Source organism: Musca autumnalis, unplaced genomic scaffold, assembly GCF_047663935.1.
Source record: "Musca autumnalis isolate F117 unplaced genomic scaffold, ASM4766393v1 scaffold_5, whole genome shotgun sequence".
In the NCBI taxonomy this organism is placed as follows: Eukaryota; Metazoa; Arthropoda; class Insecta; order Diptera; family Muscidae; genus Musca; species Musca autumnalis.
The window spans coordinates 52,117,836-52,134,928 of record NW_027412088.1 but is presented as its reverse complement, the minus strand read 5'-3'; the positions used below and the strand labels follow the sequence as shown (position 1 = coordinate 52,134,928).

At 34.9% G+C, this 17,093-nt stretch overlaps 1 protein-coding gene across 13 annotated transcripts in view; it reads right to left on the bottom strand.

The window, feature by feature from the left end:
• Nucleotides 1-17,093, bottom strand: part of Arms (Ankyrin repeat-rich membrane spanning) — a 175,603-nt gene that overhangs the window by 101,346 nt on the left and 57,164 nt on the right. For 5 of the 13 annotated variants that reach the window (XM_073992193.1, XM_073992204.1, XM_073992191.1 and 2 more), the window contains exon 2: nt 1,389-1,458. The exons of 6 other annotated variants lie outside the window; for them this stretch is intronic. Coding sequence is in view for 4 of the 7 variants with exons in the window: in XM_073992204.1 (XP_073848305.1) it covers nt 1,389-1,418 (30 nt within the window). In the remaining 3 variants the exon portion in view is untranslated. Of the gene's footprint in view, nt 1-1,388; nt 1,459-7,841; nt 8,657-17,093 lie in introns of those variants that run through there. 2 more of the 13 variants (XM_073992203.1, XM_073992197.1) reach the window with 2 other exon arrangements.

Here is a 17,093-nt window from a genome sequence, read left to right as displayed (position 1 = left end):
GGATAACATTAATATGTTATCTATGCCATTTATAGAACCTATTTATAGGTCCTGGATAAATTATCTATGCTATTTGGATAACCTGGATAAGTTATCTGTGATATTAAGATGGCGTGGATATGTTATCTGTCCTTTTGGATAGCATTGATATGTTATCAATGTTATTTAGATGACCTGGATAAATTATCTATGCTGTTTGGATGACCTGGATAATTTATCTATGATATTTAGATAACGTGGATAAGTTGTCTATGCAATTTGGATGACCTGGATAAGTTATCGATGATGTTTAGATGACCTGGATAAATCATTTATGATATTTAGATAACGTGGATAAGTTGTCTATGCAATTTGGATGACCTGGATAAGTTATCGATGCTATTTATATGACCTGGATAAGTTATCTATGCTGTTTGGACGACCTGGATAAGTTATCTATGATATTTAGATAACGTGAATAAGGTGTCTATACAATTTGGATGACCTGGATAAGTTATCTATGCTATTTAGATGACCTGTATAAGTTATCTGTGCTATTTGGATTACCTGGATAAGTTCTCTATGCAATTTGGATGACCTGGATAAGTTATCTACGCTACTTGGATGACCTGGATAAGTTATCGATGCTATTTAGTTGACCTGGATAAGTTATCTATGCTGTTTGGATGACCTGGTTATGTTCACTGTGATATTTAGATGACATGGATATGTTAACTATACTTTTGGATAACATTGATATGCTTTCTATGCTATTTGGATGACCTGGATATGTTATCTAGGATATTTGGATGACCTGGATAAGTTATCTGTGATATTTAGATGACGTGGATATGTTTTCCGTCCTTTTGAATAACATCGATATATTACTTATGTTATTTAGATGACCTGGATAAGTCATTATTAAGGTAACGTGGATAAATTATTTAGACGACCTGGATAAGTTATCTATGATATGTAGATAGCATGGAGAAATTATCTATGACATTTATATAACGTGGATAAGTTATCTATAATATTTAGATAACATTGGTTTTTCATCTATGCTATTTAGATTACTTGGATAAATTATTTATAATATTTAGATAACGTGTATAAGTTATTTATATGTTATCTATTGTTCTATGCTGTTTAACTTATCTATGCTAAGTGGATAACATGGATAAGTTATCTATGTTATTTGGATAAACATGGATATATTATCTATGCTTAGATGACTTTCTCATGTTATATATTTTATTCGGATACCTATATTATTTAAAGCTGATTTCATTAATTTCAAGAATAAAACATTTTTCTCTCAGTGTAAAATTGCTTATTGGTGGGGAGTTATTTACATTTCATTCTTAAAACTCAACACCATTTAGACAAAAATATCATTCAAATCTTACTTCAAAAAATATTGCCAACTCTTTGACCATGTTTGGAGTTCAATAACCGTTTATTTGTTTGAAAATATAACTGAAAAGAATTTTGAAATTAAGAGATTACGTTATGTTCCACAAAGAGGTACCTGTGGCAGGCAAAACCTTAACTACCTCAACATGGAATGGAGAAGATATAACCAAAATATGTTCATAAATAAATAATTCATGCTATGACTTTGCTGGCGGCTGGCGCGTACTCTTTTGGGAATGCCATGATTGCGAATTTATGATGATCAAACAATTCAATTCATTTGATTGAAATTTTGATGTTTAGAATTAAAACGACATGCGTATAAATTACTCTCTCTCCTCGATTCTCCTCACAGTTATAATCATAATGCGGACATGTTATACATTTTAAAATGGTTATTACGTAGAAGATTCTACCCAAATAAATATGCAAACGCAAGCTCACGATCACATTACGTTACGTTACACTTGGCTACATATCAGGTTTTTTATTTTTTTCTTTTGAAATGATATTTTGTAGCATATACATACACTTATTTTTTTATTATTATTCATTTATAATCAATTTTGCTACTTGCGAGTTTTTTGGTTGTTGTTGCTGTTTATTATTAATTAATACCAATTGAAATAAAATTTGTTTTTGTTGCTTTTGCTTGCTCAACATTCTATAAACATTAATTCTTTCATTCATCAATCCATCCATACGAACGCAGAACATTTATCATGAGAAGAGACTCGAAGACCTGACTACGACGAACATCATCTACAGAATGCTAAACAAGTCGGCAACAAAATGAAATGCGTTGCCTAGGTCTGGTTGGTTTGATGTTGTTGTAGTGGCGGGGTATGAAACAAATGTCACATGAATCCTACATCTGCATTTTATGTTTGACGTTTGCTTTTATTTTCTATCCATTATTCTCTTTATCATTATTGATTTGTTTTTGTCGTTAAAATAAAATGCATGCTAAACGCAAAATCAGCATGTACTGTATGTAACTGGATGGGCAGAGAGAACATCGAGGATAGTGTAAATAAATCGAAAAGGTATGAAATTAATTTAATTAATTGGAAAACATTAATAGGTTTGTTTTTTATTTAAATTTTATGGTGATAAATCATGTTGCGAATATTTAATGTGGATAAGTTATCTAACATGGAAAATTACATAGAAAACTGTGAATTTCATGTGGAGAACCTGGAACAATTATCGGTGTAATTTAAATAACATTGGGTAAGTTATATATGCTATTTGGATGACCTGGATAATTCATCTACGCTATTTAGATGACCTGGATAAATTATCTATGCTGTTTAGATGACCTGGGTGAGTTACCTGTGATATTTAGGCAACGTGGATAAGTAATCTATACTATATGGATGACATGGATAAGTAATCTATACTATATGGATGACATGGATAAGTTATCTATGGTAATTAGATAACGTGGATATGTTGTCTATGCTATTTTTATATCTGTATAGTTTTTTTTATGACATTTAGGTAAAGGATAAATTATGGATAAATCATCTATGATATTTATAAAGTCTGGCTAAGTTATCTATACTATTTGGATTACATTGATAAGTAATCCATGATATTTAGATAACGTGGATATACTATCTTAGTTAGCTGGACGACCTGGATAAATTATCTATGATATTTTGATAGAGTGGTTAAGTTATCTTAGCTAGTTCAGTGGTCTAGATAAGTTATCTATAACACTTAGATAGCGTGGATAAGTTATCTTAGCTAGTTAAATAATCTGGATAATTTATCCACGACATTTAGGTAGCATGGATAATCTATCTTTGCTATTTAAATGACCCTCATAAGTTATCTTTGATATTTATAGATGATATTTGGATGAACTGAACATATTATCTATTATATTTAGATAACGTGAATAAGTTATCTATTCTCTTTAAGTAACATGGATAAATTATCTATGCTATTGATATGTTATCAGTAGTATTTGAATGATCTGGATAAATTATCTATAATATTTGGATAGCCTGGATAACATAACGTGGATAAGTTATCTATGGTATGTGGATGACCTGGATCAGTTATCTATGATATGTAGATAGCATGGATAAGTTATTTATGATATTTAGATAATGTAGATAAGTTATCTATACTATTTATATAACATAGATATGTTATTTATGTTATGTAGATGACCTCGATAAGTTATCTATCATATTTGGATGACCTGGAGAAGTTATCTATGATATTTAGATATCGTGTGTAAGTTGTCTATGTTATTTGGATGATCTGGATAAGTTATCTATGATATTTAGATAACGTGGATAAGTTGTCTATGCTATTTGGATGATCTGGATAAGTTATCTATGATATTTACATAACGTAGATAAGTTGTCTATGCTATTTGTTTGACCTGGATAAGTTATCTGTGGTATATAGATAACGTGGATATGTTATTTGTTCTTTTGGATAACATTGATATGTTATCTATGTTATGTAGATAACCTGGATAACTTATCTATACAATTTGGATGACCTGGATAAGTTATCTATGATATTAAGATATCGTTGGTAAGTTGTTTATGCTATATCTATGACCTGCAAAGTTATCTGTGATATTTAGATAACGTGGATAAGTTGTCTATGTAATTTGGATGATCTGGATAAGTTATCTATGATATTTAGATAACGTGGATAAGTTGTATATGCTATTTGTTGACCTGTATAAGTTATCTGTGGTATATAGATAACGTGGATATGTTATTTGTTCTTTTGGATAACATTGATATGTTATCTACGTTATATAGATGACCTGGATAAGTTATCTATCATATTTGGATGACCTGCATAAGTTATCTGTGATATTTACATAACGTGGATAAGTTGTCTATGTTATTTGTTCTTTTGGATAACATTGATATGTTATCTACGTTATCCAGATGACCTGGATAAGTTATCTATCTATTTGGATGACCTGCACAAGTTATCTGTGATATTTAGATAACGTGGATAAGTTGTCTATGTTATTTGGATGATCTGGATAAGTTATCTATGATATTTACATAACGTAGATAAGTTGTCTATGCTATTTGTTTGACTTGGAGAAGTTATCTGTGGTATATAGATATCGTGGATATAATATTTGTTCTTTTGGATATGATAACATTGATATGTTATCTATGTTATGTAGATGACCTGGATAAGTTATCTATCATATTTGGATGACCTGGAGAAGTTATCTATGATATTTAGATATCGTTGGTAAGTTGTCTATGCCATATCTATGACCTGCACAAGTTATCTGTGATATTAAGATAACGTGGATAAGTTGTCTATGTTATTTGGATGATCTGGATAAGTTATCTATGATAGTTAGATAACGTAGATAACTTGTCTATTCTATTTGTTTGACCTCGATATGTTAAATTGATATGTTATCTACGTTATGGAGATGACCTGGATAAGTTATCTATCATATTTGGATGACCTGCACAAGTTATCTGTGATATTTAGATAACGTGGATAAGTTGTCTATGTTATTTGGATGATCTGGATAAGTTATCTATGATATTTTGATAAGTGGATAAATTTTCTATGCTATTTGCTTGACCTGGATAAGTTACCTGTGGTATATAGATGACGTGGATATGTTACTTGTTCTCTTCGATAACATTGATATGTTATCTATGTTACTTAGATGACCTATATAAGTTATCTATTTTGGTGACCTGGATAAGTTATCTAGGGTATTAAGATAACGTGGATAAGTTATCTATACTAATTGGATTACATTGATATGTTATATATGCTATTTAGATAACCTTACATGACGTGGATAAATTACCTAACCTCTTTGGATGACGTAGATAAATCACCTTACCATCTTGGATATCGTGGATAAATTTTAGAAATTTTTTGGAAAACATGGACCAGGTATCATCTACCTTCCTTGAATAAATTGGGTAACACGGATCAGTTATCTAACTTTTTTGGGCGACGTGGATAAATTATCTGAATTCTTTATATAACGGAAAAGTTATATAACTTCGTTGGATAACGCGGATAAATTGGGTAAAGCAGAAAAGTTATCTAAGTTCCATGGATAACATGGAAAAATTATATAACTTCTTTGGATAACATGCACAAATTATGTAGCTTTTTTAAATAACATAGATAAGTTATCCAACCTTTGTCGTTAAAGTGGATAAGATTTCTTACTTCCTTGGATAACGTGGATACATTATCTAACGTTCTTAGATGATGTGGATAAATTATCTAACCTCTTTGGATAATGTGGATAGGTTATCTAATTTCTTTGGTAAATGTGAATAAGTTATCTAACTTTCTTAGATGACGTGGATAAATTATCTAACCTCTTGTATAACGTAGATAAGTTTTCGAACTTCTTTGGATAATGTGGATAAATTATCTACCTTCTTTGGATAAATTGGGTAACACGGACCAGTTATCTAAGTTCCGTGGATAACATGGAGAAATTATCTAACTTCTTTCGATAACATGCATAAATTATCTACCTTTTTTAAATAATATAGATAAGTTATCCTACTTCTTTCGTTAACGTGGATAACATTTCTTATTTCCTTGGATAACGTGGATATATTATCTAACGTTCTTAGATGGTGTGGATATAACTTCTTTGGGAAACGTGGATAATTTATCTAACTTCCTTGGACAACGTGGACAAGGTATCTAACTTCTTAGGATACATTGGGTAACACGGAAATAACGGAGATAAGTTATCCATCTTCTTTCGTTAACGAAGATAAGTTATCTAACGTCTTTGGATAACGTGGATATTTTATCTAAAGTCTTTGGATAACGTGAATAAGTTATCTAAGGTCTTTGGATAACGTGGATAAGTTATCTAACGTCTTTGGATAACGTGGATAAGTTATCTAACTTCTTTGGATAACATGGATAAGTTATCTAACTTTATTAAATAACTTAGATATGTTATCTAACTTTATTAAATAACTTAGATAATTTATCCATCTTCTTTCGTTAACGAGGATAAGTTATGTAACGTCTTTGGATAACGTGGATAAGTTATCTAAAGTCTTTGGATAACGTGGATAAGTTATCTAAAGTCTTTGGATAACGTGGATAAGTTATCTAACGTCTTTGGACAATGTGGATAAGTTATCTAACGTCTTCGGATAACATGGATAAGTTATCTAACGTATTTGGATAACGTGGATAAGTTATCTAATGCTTTGGATAACGTGGATAAGTTCATTCGATAGTGTGGATAAGTTATCTAACTTATCTGATAAGCGTGGATAAGTTATCTAACTTCCTCGAATGACGTGTATAAATTGTCGAATTTCTTACATAACGTGGATAAATCATTTAACCTCTTTCGATAACGTGGATAAGTTTTCGAATTTCTTTGGATAACGTGGAAAAGTTATCTAACCTCTTTGGATACATTTTGTAACAAGGAAAAGCTATCTAAAGTTCCTTGGATAGCATGGAAAAATATCTAACTTCATGAATAAGCTATCAGACCATATTAAATAACATGGATAAGTTATCCAACTTCTTTCGTAGATTTGGATAAGGTTTAAGTTTTCGAATTTCTTTGGATAACATGGATAAGTTATCTATCTTTATTAAATAACTTAGATAAGTTATCCATCTTCTTTCGTTAACGAGGATAAGTTATGTAACGTCTTTGGATAACGTGGATAAGTTATCTAAAGTCTTTGGATAACGTGGATAAGTTATCTAACGTCTTTGGATGACGTGGATAAGTTATCTAATGCCTTTGGATAACGTGGATAAATTATCTAACGTCTTTGGATAACGTGGATAAATTATCTAACGTCTTTGGGTAACGTGGATACCTTATCTTACTTCTATTGTTAACGTGGATAAATTATCTTACTTCTTTGGATAACGTGGATAAGTTATCTAAACTCATTGCAAGTTATCTAAAATCTTTTGATAACATGAATAAGTTATTTAACTCCATTGGATAACATGGATTAGTTATCTATGGTATGGTGGATAAATTAGATAACTTATCTATGTTAACTGAATAACACGGATATGTGATCTATGTTATTTCGATAAGTTATCTCGGCTAGTTTTATAATGTGGATATTGTTTGGATAATTCTGAAATTTATCTTTGTTCGAATAATTTGGATAAGTTAGCTGTTATATTTGGATGAGCAAAATAGGCTATAATACATACATATGTCCCCTCAAACATTCCCAGAGGGACAAAGGAGACTGCTCTTATATCAACGAGGGCACCAGGACTCATATTAGTTCGATGATATGGATCCTACCTTTTATAGTCGAGTTCGAACGGCTAGTGTTAAGACACCACTTGTGAAGAAGTATTACATTATGTGTTTGAAATAATATTTTGTTAAAATATTCAAAAAGAAAAATCTTATAAAAAAAACTTACAGTTAAGCAAGAACATACCTCCACCTCCGGTGCCGTAGGCTTTAAACGAGCCTTAAGCATTTTTTTCAGATTTTTTGCGTGGGAATCCGTTTTGAAAGAAAGTTTCACAAAAACAGCCACAACAGCACACAAAAGAAAAATTAACGAAAAGCGATGAAAGTAAACTAATACACGAACAGCAGGAAGCAGAATAGTAATACGTAACACACACAAACACAATTGTAATTGCCTCCTTCTTAAATGTTTTAAAAGTCAGTCCATTGATGCAGGACAACAAAAGGGCAATTAATTTAAATTACACCGTGGCTCAAGGGACACCTGAGGATACTTAAATGGCGATTGTTTGCAACAATGGCACTCAGGATAATTAAGGATTGGAGTTTTTTTTCTTTTTTGTAATTTTTTTGGTAGATATATCCGAACCGTAATGATGCTGGTGGCTGGCTGGCGATGTTATTTCAATTGAAATTCGCAAGATTAACTGAAGTTCAACATAGCCGAGGCAATTAATTTAAACAACAAATTATGCAGTGTTCAGCCAAAAATTAATTAAAAATTATTTAACAATAATTTTTGTTTGTTTGTTTACAAAGATAACAAAGATAAAACAAGCGCCGATAAACACCACAAACATGTAAATAATTATTGAATGCTTTCAATTTATTTCCGCTTCCACAGGAAGTTCTCCGAAAGATTAGGGGGTAGAAGATTAGGTAAATATTTGTTTGCCACTGTTGCACAATTTTTCCCCAAAATAAAAGAAAAACAATCAAAAACAAACGAACGCGAAAATCTAACTTCGAACCTTTGCCAGAATACTTTGAAAGAATACTGAATTTAAAGAAAAAGAAATATTTTTTGTTTGCGGAAAAAAGTGTCCCATCATTCTTTGGTTATGAACAAACATCGTCACGTCATATTAATTGACTGTAAATGAATTTGTATCTACTTCCATAAACCCTGCCACTCTACCTCCAAGCCAGTTCACCCTTTATTACCACCATCACATCACTACGCCATAATTGAATGCAACAACAAACAAGTCAACAACATGGAACTATTTTCACGAAGTATACAATGAAGCAGCGATGATATTTGTGATCGTCGTAAAGATTTATTAGATCTTCAAATGACAGACGTTTCAAATTGTCTGTCCGGCCATCTATTGTTTGGGGCGGTTTATGATGAGACGACAGTCAGACATACCTCCCCCACCACAATAAAACTGTTGATAATTTAATTCACGACTTTTGCTAAAAGCAAAATAAAGATGTCAACAAAGAAAACATTTGTGTCAAATAAATATCAAAGCATACTTTTAGGCATAAAAATAAAGCAAATTGATGTTTTAATTAAACTCTAACCATACCGTTGACATAAATAGCAATTTCAAGACGACTTCTGTTGTCTATAGAATTGGTCTCTTTTGGTGTATCGATCATCTCTATAAGTCTCTTGCGGTCTATAGAATATATCAAGAGGTCTCTTGTGGTCTATAAAAGATCTTAAGAGGGGTCTAGTTGTCAATGGAAGACCTCAAAAGATCTCATAAGGTAACTAGAAGACCAAAAGAGGTCTCACGTGGTCACTAGAAGACCTCAAGGGGTCTCTTTTGGCCACTAGAAGTCTTCAAGAGGTCTCTTGTGGTATGTAGAAGAGCTCAGGAGGGTCTACACCTTTTTCAGGTGTAATTCGAATCATTTTAGTTGTAATTCGAGAATTCCATTTGTAATTCGTAACATTTTATGTGTAATTCGAGAATTCCAATTGTAATTCGAAACATTTCAATTGTAATTCGAATTATTCGATTTGTAATTCGAATTCAATTTGTAATTCGAACTAGTCCATTTGTAATTCGAATAATTCCATTTGAAATTCGAATTATTCTATTTGTAATTTGAATTATTTTAAATTGGAATTATTCCATTTGTAATTCGTATGATTTCCTTTGTAGTTTCAAATAAAATAATTCGAATTACAAATGGAATAATTCTAATTACAAATGGAATAATTCGAATTACAAATGGAATATTTCGAATTACAAATGGAATAATTCTAATTTCAAATTGAATAATTCGAATTGCAAATGGAATAATTCGAATTTCAAATAGAATAATTCGAATTACAATTGGAATTTTCAAATTACAAAGAAAATGTTACGTATTACAAATAGAATAATCGAATTACAAATGAAATGTTAAGAATTACAACTGGAATGTTTCGAATTACATATGAAAATGGTGTAGGTGTCAATAGAAGACCTCAAGAGATCTCATGTGGTAAATAGAAGACCAAAGAGGTCTCTTGTGGTACTAGAATACCTCAAGAGGTCTTAAGTGGTCACTAGAAGACCTAAAGGGGTCTCTTTTGGCCATTCGAAGTTTTTAAGAGGTCTCTTGTGGTATGTAGGTCTCTTATGGTCTATGGAAGACCTCAAGAGGTATCGTGTGGTGTATAAAGTACTTCAAAAAGTCTCTTGTGGTCTATAGAAGACCTCACGAGGTATCGTGTGGTGTATAGAAGAACTCAAGTGGTCTCTTGTGGACTATAGCAGACCTTAAGAGGTTTATTGTGACCTCAACAAGTCTTTTGTGGTCTAGAAGACCACAAGAGGTCCCGCCATCTGGCCGAAAAAATACCTTTTGTGGTCTATAAAAGACCTCAGAAGGTCTCTTGTGGTCTATAGAAGAACTCAAGAGGCGGTTTATAGAAGACCTCAAGTTGTCTATAGAAGACCTCAGAAGGTCTCTTGTGGTCTTGTGGAAGACCTGAAAAGATCTCCTGTGGTCTATAGAAGACCTTATGATAACCTCTGTAGTCTATAAAAGACCTCAAGAGGTCTTCTGTCGTTATTGCCTATACAATACTTCAAGAGCTCCTCTGTTGTCTTTAAAATACCTCAAAAGGCCTCTTGTGGTCAATAGAAAACCTCAAGAAGTATCTTGTGGCCAATAGAAAGCCTTGAGAAGTCTCATGTGATCACTGGAAGACTTAAAGTGGTTTTTGAGGTCATAAGAAGGCCTCAATAAGTCTGTTGTGGTGTATAGAGTACTTAAAAAGGTCTCTTGTGGTCTATAAGGACCTCAAAATGACTTTAGTAGTCAATAGAAGAGGTCTCTTGTGGTCTACAGAAGACCTCAAGAGGGCACTTGTCGTCTATAGAAGAACTCAAGTGGTCAATAGAAGTGGTGGTAAGAAGGCCTCAATAAGTCTGTTGTGGTTTATTCAAGACCTGAAAAGGTCTCTTGTGGTCTATGGCCGACTTCAAAAGGTTTCTTGTGGTCTACTGAAGAGCTTAAGAGGTCTCTTGTTGTCTATAAAAGACCTGAAGAGGGCACTTGTCGTCTATAGAAGAACTCAAGTGGACAATTGTGATCTATGGAAGAACTCAAGAGGTCGCCTGTGGCCTACAGAAGATCGCAAGAGGTCACTTGTGGTCTATAAAAACCTCAAGAGGTCTCTTGTGGTCTATACCAGACCTCTATAGGTCTCTTGTGGTCTATAGAAGATCTCAAGAGATCGCTTGTGGTCTATAGAAGACCTCAAGAGGTCTCTTATGGCCTAAAGAAGACCTAAAGAGGTCTCTTATGGCCTAAAGAAGACCTAAAGAGGTATCTTGTGTATATAAGACCTCAAGAGATCACTTGTGGTCTATGGAATACCTCAAGAGGTCTTCTGCGGTCTATAGAAGATATTAAGAGGTCTCTTGTGGTCTATAGAAGACCACAAGAGGTCTCTTGTGGTACTAGAATACCTCAAAAGGTCTCTTGTGGTATGTAGAAGAGGTCAAGAGGCATCTGGTGGTCTATAGCAGAACTCAGGAGGTCTCATGTTGTCCATAAAATACCTCAAGAGGTCTCTTGTGGTCTATAGAAGACCTCATGAGCACTCTTATGGCCTATAGAAGACCTCAAGAGGTATCGTGTGGTGTATAGAGTACTTCAAAGGGTCTCTTGTGGTCTATAAAGACCTCAAGAGGTGACCTATAGAAGAACTCAAGTGGTCTCTTGTGGATTATAGCAGACCTTAAGAGGTATATTGTGATACAAGATGACCTCCACAAGTCTTTTGTGTTCTAGAAGACCACAAGAGGTCCCGTGTGGCCTAAAAAAGACCTTTCGTGGTCTATAAAAGACATCAGAAGGTCTCTTGTGGTCTAGAAAAGATCTCAAGAGGTCTCTTGTGGTCGATAGAAGAGCTCAAAAGGCCTCTGGTGGTTTGTAGAAGACCTCAAGTTGTCTATAGAAGACCTCAGAAGGTCTCTTGTGGTTTTGTGGAAGACCTGAAAAGATCTCCTGCGCTCTATAGAAGACCTTATGAGGTCTCTTGTGGTTTGCAAAAGACCTCAAGAGGGCACTTGTCGTCTAAAGAAGAACTCAAGTGGTCAATTGTGATCTACGGAAGAACTCAAGAGGTCGCTTGTGGTCTATAGAAAACCTCAAGAGATCTTGTGGTCTGCAGAATTGTGATCTATGGAAGAACTCAATAGATCTCTGGTGGTCTATAAAAGACCTCAAGCGGTCTTCTGTCGTTATTGTCTATACAATACTTCAAGAGATCCTCTGTTGTCTTTAAAATACCTCAAAATGCCTCTTGTGGTCACTAGAAAACCTCAAGAAGTATATTATGGCCAATAGAAAGCCTTGAGAAGTGTCATGTGATCACTAGAAGACTTAAGGTGGTTTTTTTGAGGTCACGAGAAGGCCTCAATAAGTCTATTGTGGTTTATTGAAGACCTGTAAAGGTCTCTTGTGGTCTATAAGGACCTCAAAATGACTTTTGTAGTCAATAGAAGACCTCAAGAGGGCACTTGCCGTCTATAGAAGAACTCAAGTGGTCAATTGTGATCTATGGAAGAACTCAAGAGGTCGCTTGTGGTCTATAAGAGATCTCTTGTGGTCTATTGAAAACCAAAGATCTATTGTGGTCCATAAAATATATCAAGAGGTCTCTTGTGGTTCATAGAAGACCTGAAGACCTCTGTTTTGGTCTATAGAAGACCTCAAGAGGTATCTTGTGGTCTATAGGAGACCTCGAGAAGTCTCTTGCGGTGTATAGGAAACCTCAAGAGGTTTCCTGTGGTCTGTGGAAGTCCTCAAGAGGTCTATTGTGGTCTCTAGAAGGCCTCAAGAGGTCTATTGTGGTAATTAGAAGATCTCAATAGGTTTTCTGTGGTCACTAGAAGACCCCAACAGGCCTCTTGTGGTCTATAGAAGACCTCGAGAAGTATCTGATGGTCGTTAAAAGACCTCAAGAGATCTAAGGTGGTCACTAGGAGACCTCAAGAGGTCCCTTGTGGCCACTAGAAGACCTAAAGAGGTCTCTTGTGGTATATAGAGCACCTGAAGAGGTCTCTTGTTGTCTATAAAAGACCTGAAGAGGTCTCTTGTGGTATATAGAAGACCTCAAGAAGTCCTCTGTTTTCTATAGAAGACACCAAGAAGTCTCTTGTGTATATAAGACCTCAAGAGATTATTTGTGGTCTATAAAATACCTCAAGAGGTCTCCTGCGGTCTATAGAAGATATTAAGAGGTCTCTTGCGGTCTATAGAAGACCTCAAGAGGTCAAGAAGTCCTCTGTTGTCCAAAAAAACCCCCCAAAAGATGTCACCTGTGGTTTAGAAAAGAGCTCAAGAGGTTTCTTGTGGTTTATAGAACACCTCAATAATCCTCTGTTGTTTACAGAAAACTCAAAATGTCTCTTATGGTCTATAGAAGACCTCAAGAGGTATCTTGTGGTGTATAGGAGACCTCAAAAGGTCTTTTGTTGTCTATAGAAGACCTAAGGGGTCCTTTGTTGTCTATGGAAGACTCAATAGGTCTCTTGTGTTCTATACAAGAACTAAAGAGGTCTTTTGTGGTCTATAGAAGACCTCAAGGGGTCTTCCGTTGTCCAAATTTTTTTTCTATATAGAATACCTAAAGAGTTCTTCTATTGTTGTCTATACAATACAACAAGATGCCTTCGATGTTCTATAGAAGACCTCAAGGGGTCCTTTGTGGTCTATAGAAAACGTTCCTGCTTACGTCGGTGCTGCAACACATACTTTTCCGTATAGTTACCATAACTATTATTTTTTCAACATATTATTTCAGAGACCAAATTTGTTTGACTCTTCGTTGATGGTCGGTATAAGTCAAGTGTTAGAAATTTTTGTTTCAAAGAAAAAATGTGTGCAGTACAACAACAAAAATGATTAACAACCACAAACTATTATCAGATCCATGCGATCTTTCTTCACTATATTTCAAGACCATCAGATACTAATTGCGGTCAATAGAATTTTTAAACATCCCATCAGATAGACACAGACACACTCAGTCATACTTAGCTTGGTGGAAAATAATCATTTGAGAGATAAGCCGATTGGCTTTTTGCTCTGTAAGCAAATTCATGGTTCGATGTGTAACTCAGTACACTTGCGGTGTTGGGTTATCTTTCCATTTGGCCAGACATACTTCCGTATGTAAATTCTTTCAAATATTGTATGTTTGTATATAGATTTTATCTGTGTTATATGTATGTCACACATACACATTAAAAGCAGGAGAGAATACCTTTTTTGTTATCTGCTGAATAATGCAATGTAGCTTGATAACGAATCCGATGATATGCGATCTACCACCCACCACACAAAGTTAAAATTGTGGTTTATAAATGAATGAACATCCATTAAGTCTGTGGGGAAACGTTTATTGTTATCGATATCTAAAAAAGGTTCCATGTTATTCAGTGGAAAAAGGGGGTGTTGAGAGGTTTACTTCCCAGCAAAACAAAATTTCTAATTACTGAAGGTCTCCTGTAGGTAGAATACCTTCTAAAGTTATTCCATAGAGGCCTCTTGTGGTCTATAGAATACCTCACGTGGTTTCTTGTGGTCTATAGGGGATTTCAGGGGGTCTCTTGTGGTCTATAGAAGACCTCAAGAGGTCTCTTGTGGTCACTAGAAGAGAGAAGACCTCAAGAGATTCCTTCTGGTTTATAGAATACGTCTCTTGTGGTATATAAAAGACCTAAAGAGCTCCCTTGCGGGATTCAGAATACCTCAAGAGGTTTCTTGTGGCCTATCGAAGACCTCCAGAGGTCTCTTGTGATGTATTAAAGACCTCAAGAGGTCTCTTGTGGTCTATAGAACCCCTCAAGAGATCTTGTGGTCTACCGAAGATCTCAAGTCGTCTCTTGTGGACTATAGAAGACCTCAAGAGGTTTCTTGTGGTCTGTAGAAGACCTTAGGAGGTATCTTGTGGTCTATAGAACCTCTCAAGTGGTCTATATAAGACTTCTAGATGTCTCTTGTGGTCAATAAAAGATCTCCAGAGGTCTCTTGTGGTGTATAGAAGACTTCAAGAGGTCTCTTGTGTGTATAGAAGACCTCAAGAGGTCTCCTGTGGTCTATAAAAGACCTCAAGAGGTCTCTTGCGGTCTATAGAATAATACCTAAAGGGGTCTCTTGTAGTCTATGGAACCTCTCAAGTGGTCTGTAGAAGACTTCTAGAGGTCTCTTGTGGTGTATAGAAGACCTCAAGAGATCTCTTGTGGTCTATAAAAGACCTCAAGATGTCTCTTGTGGTCTATAGAAGACCTAAAGAGGTCTCTTGTGGTCTATAGAAGACCTAAAGAGGTCTCTTGTGGTCCATAAAAGTCCTCATGTGGTCTGTAGAATACCTCAAGAGATCTCTTGTGATCTATAAAAGACTCAAGATGTCTCTTGTGGTCTATAGAAGACCTAAATAGGTCTCTTGTGGTCTATAGAAGACCTCAAGAGGTCTCTTGTGGTCTATAAAAGACCTCATGTGGTCTGTAGAAGACCTCAATAGATCTCTTGTGATCTATAAAAGAACTCAAGATGTCTCTTGTGGTCTATAGAGGACCTAAATAGGTCTCTTGAGGTCTATAAAAGACCTCATGTGGTCTGTAGAAGACCTCAAGAGATCTCTTGTGATCTATAAAAGACTCAAGATGTCTCTTGTGGTCTATAGAAGACGTAAATAGGTCTCTTGTGGTCTATAAAAGACCTCATGTGGTCTGTAGAAGACCTCAAGAGGTCTCTTGTGGTCTATAAAAGACATCAAGAGGTCTCTTGTGGTCTATAAAAGACCTCAAGAGGTCTCTTGTGGTCTATTAAAGACCTCAAGAGGTCTCTTGTGGTCTATTAAATACCTCAAGGGGTCTCTTGTGGTCTATTAAAGACCTCAAGAGTTCTTTTTTAGCATATAGAAGACCTCAAGAGGTCTCTTGGGGTCTATAAAAGACCTCAAGAGGTCTCTTGTTGTCTTTAAAAGACCTCAAGAGGTCTCTTGTGGTCTATAAAAGACCTCAAGAGGTCTCTTGTGGTCTATAAAAGACCTCAAGAGGTCTATTTTGGCCTACAGAAGACCTCTTGTGGTCTATAGAAAATCTCAAAAGATCTCTTGTTGTCTATTTAAGACCTCAAGAGGTCTCTTGTGGTCTATAGAACCCCTCAAGAGCTCTTGTGGTCTATAGAACCCCTCAAGAGCTCTTGTGGTCTATAGAACCCCTCAAGAGCTCTTGTGGTCTATAGAAGACCTCAATAGGTCTCTTGTTGTCTATAAAAGACCTCAAATGGTTTCTTGTTGTTTATAGAAGACCTCAAGAGGTCTCTAGTGGTCTACAGAAAGCCTCAATAGGTTTCTTGTGGCCTATAGACGGTGTTTTCGAGCTTTTTAGGGCGTCTGAGTTATTGTCTGAGGAAGTATTACCTTCTGTAAAAATTACAAAAACAATCCTTGCAGAGGTCTTAAACTGGTTTTGGGAGGTATCCGAAGGATTTGTCCAATATACAAATCTTAATGGAACTTGATGTACGATAAAAAAATTGGTTTTGTCCGAATCAATATTGACATTCGAATCCGTTCGTTAGTTATATTACGAATTCTAAAAGATTGTCTTCACTTTTTACTTTTTTTATTGAAAACAAAACCATGTGAAATTCATACCTGCAATGAACTTCCCGACTTGGAGAAGGAATTGCGAAGAAAGCCAAAAGTAAAGATGCTGCCATAGCCGGTAATGGAATCACGATGACCTTGACCTTGAGAATTACCGGAGCTATTGGCAGCAGCCGTTGCTGCTGCTGTTGCCGCCGCCGCTGCTGACGTAGACGGATTCAGGGGAGAAAGTTCAGAATAGGTCCGGCCTACTTGACTTAACTTGGGAGTACGTTTCATATTTACACAAAATTATTTTTAACACACTTAACAAAAAAACACAATGTTTAACAAGAAAACATTTTTAAAGTCAAAATTCGA